Source organism: Gymnogyps californianus, chromosome 1 (assembly GCF_018139145.2).
Source record: "Gymnogyps californianus isolate 813 chromosome 1, ASM1813914v2, whole genome shotgun sequence".
Lineage (NCBI taxonomy): Eukaryota > Metazoa > Chordata > Aves > Accipitriformes > Cathartidae > Gymnogyps > Gymnogyps californianus.
Genome location: NC_059471.1, coordinates 154,660,603 through 154,666,850, shown reverse-complemented (window position 1 = coordinate 154,666,850; position 6,248 = coordinate 154,660,603). Strand labels below are relative to the sequence as shown.

The window sequence follows — 6,248 nt, the reverse complement described above, 5'->3', positions numbered from 1 at the left end:
ATTTCTGAGCTGGCCGGATTGACAAAGATTAATGGACTGATCAGCCGTAGCTTTCGGGTCTCTTCAGGGGGATATATCCCTTCAGCCCGTTGCTTGGGTGCTCGTGGTGAGGGGAGCAGGACATCTTTGTATAGGCGGGTCGCTGGCTCGCTCCCGTTCGAGGTGGAAGGCTGTGTTTCTCCTCGCCAGGTCTCCTCCGCAGAGGAGAAGAGGCAGATGAGACTCCAGGACTGCCTCCAGGGCAGAACTTTGTAGCGCTCTCAGCATCCCTCTGCAGCGTGGATGTGAGCCACGGGACTTGGGGATGTTTGAGGCAGTCTCTGCCAAGTGACACCTAGCAGCTGCTCCGGAAGTTTTTGCGTGGTCTCACGCTCAAGGGCTTTGCCTGTGGTGAAGATGTCCATGGTGTTTCTGTGAAGCTGAGGTATGGCTGCTGGAAGGTTACTGCTGTATGCTGGCCTCTCTTTAGCTCTGTGTGCCCTGGGCATGCTGGCTGTGGCAATCTGCTCTGACCATTGGTACGAAACGGATGCCAGGAAGCACAGAGAGAGGTGCAAGAGCATCACCACTAAGAGAAATGACCCTGGCTTCATTTATAACTCCAACAACAACCTGCCTCTCAGGGCCAGCAGGTCTAGGTTGGACCGCTGGGAAGGGAAACTCCTCTTGGCAAGAAACAGGAGGCAGATCTTTGCTATGAGCGCAGTCGACGAGTGCAACAGACAGTACAACTCGACCAACATGGGGCTCTGGAGGAAATGTCACCGACAAGGGTTCGACCAAGAGGTGGAGGAGCTGATTGCCAAAGGTAAGGGCTGTTTTTTACCAAATGAACGTGCCAGGCCCTCCTGAGCTGAACACAGGCTGAGCAGAGCCATTTGGGCTCACAGATGGGAGCTGGCATCTCTAGCCAAGTGCCTCTCCTTGTGATGGGTGAACTGGCCTGGCTGGGCATCGCTTCCCGAAGCACTGCCAGGGCAGTTTCCCATGGGGTCTCTACTGCTGAGGTGTGGGGTTTGGGACCAAGAAGGCAGTGGGGGTGAAAGCAGACACACCCCAGAATGTCTCTGTCTCTCTAAGCTTAATATAGTCTGCCCATCACCATGGTATCAGATTATTTTCCGCATACAAATAAAAAGTATTAATAAAGCAGACATTGGATTTTTTTTTTTTTAATTTTGTTTGACCCTGGTGACTCAGGCAAAGTACATATTATTTTATTGGAGGCTACGTATGTCTGTATCTCATCGTTCCCTTACCGAATGCCCCATCAGTCCCAAAATACACCATTTGCAGTGCTCACATGTAGGCTTTTTCTATCCTCAAATGGAGAGTAAACAAAGAGAAATGCTAAAGAGCAGGAGGAAACCCAGCTTGCTGTTTACACTGAGCTATGTTTTGGAATATTTTCAATGTCTACAAAACATTACATGAATTTATTAGGAGTGTTAGAAAGGAATAATTTTCTCTTGGGGTGGAGATGCATCTGTTTGCCTGTAGCATTTTTTTGCTATGTTTTTTCTTGTCTTTTGGTCCTTGTTTTTTCCCCCAAGGTGCCAGTTCAAGGGGATGGTCAGTTTGCCTCAAATGTTTCTTTGATCCAAAGTATAGGAAGGGGAGATATGCATAAAACTCAGCCTAAACATCCTGTCTACAAAAGATGTATGTTTTTGCAGGATGATGAGGATTTCAGTAAAGGATGACAGCATCTTTGCTACCCACGGCATGGCTACTCCATACAACGAAATAACATTTCCCTCCCATGGTTATTCTGTTGCATTCAGATGATTCCCCAGCGGTTTATTTCCATCGCAGTGAAATCATTGCTTCTTACACCATGCAACCTTTAAAAATACTTGTTTTCTAAGTGTGTTCTCTGTCCCAAACTCCCTTGATAGCCTGCATTAATTCCCTCTTCAGACATTGCAAGCGGAATTATTGCTTAAAGCTAATTATTCACGAGGGATAAACTCTCACATGTGTTTGCCAACGTATACATTTTGTTCCGTATGTTTTAAAAGTGAGCAGTAGAGGTGAGTAGCATGGTATAGACTTGCACTGGAACAGTACAAACAGGTGGTGTAGCAGGGAACCGGGATCACTAGTTGGGATCCTCTCTGTGTTGCTAGTGCCCCTTAATGTCTAGTTGCTATTTAATGACCCCTATGAAATGAATTGGTGGCTTCAGTCCCATTTATAGTGGACAAATGAACATGTCCAAAGCCTGTCAGCACCCTGGCACCCTGCTGCTGGTTTCAGTGCTGAGGGAGGGATTCCTCTTCTCCGTCTAGGTGAGGGTGCAGATGTGCTGGGCTGGCCACGGAGGGCTGGATCATGCTGCCACATGTGCTCGCTGTGCTCGGGGCATAAACAAAGAAATTCAACCTTGACAGCGGGCGAACATGTCACCAGAGCTCACCTTTGGCAAATGGAGTTTCAGTTATTAGAGAGGTCTTTCATCTTGAAATAAGTGAGACTCGTTCCTCTTTCACCGCCTGCCTTGTCCTGGGTTCAGGAACGTCCGTTGCTCCTGCCAGAAACTGCTGAAATTGCCTGGCACTGGGTTATGTGTAACAGCAGCTCTGCTAAGTGTTAACCATAGAGAAAATGTGGCAACTCAAGCTGAGGTGGTTAAATGCAGGAGAAGATAGTCTTCAAAAGATCCTGCTGTAATTTGCATGTGTTCGTGTGTGTGTGTGTGTGTGTGTATGAGTGTGTGAATGAGTGTGTCTGTGTGTGTGTAGTGAGCTAACTCTAAATATACAGCATTCAGCTGGTAGCAAGGGATTCCTGGGCTCAGGTACAGCATGCATTCCTGCACACATATTCCTGGACATATGTGTGTACAGATGGCCGGATAGCCACTTCGCAGAGTCGCTGCCCCAAGGTCAGAAGTGCAAATTGTGCACAAAAGGGAGGTATGCGCAAATATCGGTGTGTGTCACTCCTTGCCTTCTTTAAAGGTTTTTTGATACGCTTTTAACAAACTTCATTGCACATTGAGAGAAATGTTAAAGGAGGGAGACTCGTAACACTGAATACCAACATTATGGTTTGGTCTTTCTGGACCAAATAGATGGTCTTTCTGGAGTGAGGATCTACCTATACTATAACTCTCAGCCTTGATGAAGAGTCACACACGTTAGCACTAATGCTATAAAGGTGTGTTCCCTTGGCACCTCCAAATTAAAACATAGAAAAGCAAGTATAATGGCAATTTGATAAAATAAAGTGTGTGACTTGCTCAGAAATAAAACTGGAGATATTATAGGATTGCTTGTCCACTTTATGTTTTGTTAGATCAAAAAGAACTAATGGATTTTACTCTCCCCTTACCAAAAAGTAATGTAAAATACTCATCTGTTAAAAATCATTGTGTGCTGGAATCACTGAATTAGGAGCCAGCTTTACATGGGTAGTCAACTAGTGTCCCTGTTCCCACCTCAGGCCAGCTACTAGACTGTTTATTTACAATCCTCAGCTATATGATGAAAGTGGAATAAGTACATTTGCCGTTGCTGTCCAATGTTGCGAACAGCTATGACTTCAAAATGAGGTAGGTATTCTAGGTTCATCCCGACAGCATCACCTTGCTTTTCTAGGTTTTTTTCTGTGGCAGACGCTCGTCTGGAATTAGAGGTTACAGGGGTGGGTGCCTGGGCAGAGCGTGCCCTGTGCAGGTGTGAAGAGCTGCAGATGTTCTCTACCTGTAGTAATCAAATACCCTGACTGGGGTACATATTCCTGCACAGATGAAATCTCTCTCTGTATGAGCTCCAGGGCAAATACCATATAAAAGAGGATGTTATTGGTGCATAGGTCTTTTACTCTCCTTCCTCTGCCAGCTGTTAATTTAATCTAGCACACCTCTTCCGGAACCGGATAAACTAATGCAGGTTCTGGCCCCAAATATTGTGTGTAATGCTATATGTAATTGAATGTAAACGCTATTAAGAGTTAGTGTTTTGTTGTTTTTTTCTTTTAAGCTGGAGAGGATCTAAGTGTTCCATTTATTTTGAGACAGATCCTACATTTTTCCCTAGGCAAAACTTCCAGTATTGAGAATGGTAGGTTTGTCTATCAAAGGATAACAAAAAATGGTCGTTAACAGCCTAACTAACTAGCTTTGCAAATACCCTGCAGTTATTCTGCTTATGAACTCTGCTGAAATTAATACCAGCTGTAGGCAATGGCTTGTGGCAGGATCAGGCCCTATGGTACTTGGCAGTATTCCGATACCAGTGGTTTGAAAAACCAGTTCTGTTTCTGAATAGGCTGGGTCACTTCTGTAATTCTGTTCTGTATTTACTAGTTTTTACTTTCTGGCAGATAAATCAAAACTTTTATGTTGCATTTTGCTAGAAAAACTGGAGATCTGTTACTTCAGATTTCTTATGGATAGATATAATAGACACTAATGCATATATAAAATAGTTGGTCCTATTTATATTTCTCCTATCCCTTTTTTTATATTTCCATAGAACCTAGCTGCATATTTCAAAATAATACGATTAGATAAATAGGAAATGAATTAAAACAGATTGTCACAAGTAAGCATACTCAGGGAGAGGCAGGCAGGCGTAAGACCAAAGGCCTGAAGAATATTCTAAAGCTGCATCAAAATTAGGCAGTTAATTTGTTCTCTTTGTTATCATGAATGAAAAAAAATCAAACCAGAAACAACAAAAATTACAGTCAATAAAGAAATTATTGGAGTTGAACATGCAAACCCCAGGCCCAGTCTTGCTAACTTTTACTCACCTGAATAATCTTTATTCCTGTGAATGGGCTACTTGGACTGAGGGAAAGCACTCTTGTACAGAAGGACCAGTCAAAAAGAAAGAGAGCTTACAAAGCTGGTCCTCTGATTCTGCTTTCGTATCTGATCAAGTCTTTTAGCATCTCAGGACCAGAGTTTCACTCCTGATCCCTAAAGCCTTGCAGAGTCAGGAAGCGCTGGCTCTGGGTTTGTTCAGCACAATACTCTAAGCTTCTTCCGATTCTCCGGTGTCTGTCCAGTCTCCTCTGTGAATTAAATAGCCCTGCTGCTTAACGCCCCTTTGAATATAGCGTTCCCTGTATCCTATTAGATCCATTGTTCGCCTGTTTGCCACTGAGTTTCTAGCAAAAGTGGCATTCCCTCACCCTACCAAAAAGTCCAAGTGAACCAACCACCTCCACCACTAAGCAAGCAGAGAGTTGAAATGCAGGTAAGTGTCCATTCGTGGCCAGGAGAAGGCAGAGTTTATGTCCTGCTTTGGCAACCAGCAGCTCACAACTCCTTGTATACGACTTGTAGTGACTCAGAAAAAAACTTGGAAGCCACAGAGTCTGTCTGCATCCTACGGCAACGTTGCTCAGACGCTTTCCTGCACTAGTCGAGAGGAAAACAAGAAAGGAAAAAAAGGAATTACATCATTTAATTATAAAGGTACAATAAAGTAGATGAAGAAGTTGCACAATAACCAGAGTCTGTTCCATTTAGAAAATTACTACTCAGAGGACCTTTCATCTCGCTTTTGGAAGGCTGCCAGTTAAACCTGTCTGGATGGGGCTCTACTGCCTGCCATTGGAATCCAATTTTATTTAAAAAAAAAAAAAAATTACAATGACCTTATTATTTCAATCCCCCCTTTACGTTCCTTCTTCCCCCAAGATCCGTGGAAGTCATAGTAAATCCTATTTTTAAAACATTTTATTGCGAGTATACTTAGCCCATGCCACCACTAAAAAAAAAAAAGCAAGTAATTCCTGTGCAGCCTACTTCCACCCCAAATAATATACAAGATTTCTGGGATGAAAGCATTCTCTGTTTTGGTTTGTCAGATGCACAGTACAACTGAGGAAGAAAGGCTTAAAACAGGACTACTCTGGTCATCACTAGGGATTATTTATACACAATTGGAAAAGCCTGAAGAGAGGCTACTTGCAGCTATCTCTAGGAGTAAAAAGATTTATTTTCGTAAAACTACTCGCAATACCTTGCAATGCTGTAGATTTGACTTTTTAAATGCAATGGTTTTGCCAGGTAAATTAGGACAGCCATTTTTTCATGTATCCTTCATACATTAAAGAATCCAAATGCTTTGTTTAAAATGTGTGCTTGAAATCCCAACCGTTTTCCAGATGGACTCATTATAAAAGATACTTTGTTGAAGTCTGGATTCTGATCCTAGTGAAGTCAATAGTAAACGTTTTATTGAACATGGTGATGCAGCAAGTTCAGGCCTTTAGTGTTTCCTTTGAGG

The 6,248-nt window shown here is 43.2% G+C and overlaps 1 protein-coding gene across 1 annotated transcript in view; it reads left to right on the top strand.

Annotated features, from left to right (window-relative positions):
* Positions 1 to 426: 426 nt before the first annotated feature.
* Positions 427 to 6,248, top strand: part of TMEM178B (transmembrane protein 178B) — a 223,372-nt gene continuing 217,550 nt past the window's right edge. Inside the window, exon 1 of the mRNA XM_050915058.1 lies at positions 427 to 808. Coding sequence (XP_050771015.1) covers positions 427 to 808 — 382 coding nt within the window. The remainder of the gene's footprint in view (positions 809 to 6,248) is intronic.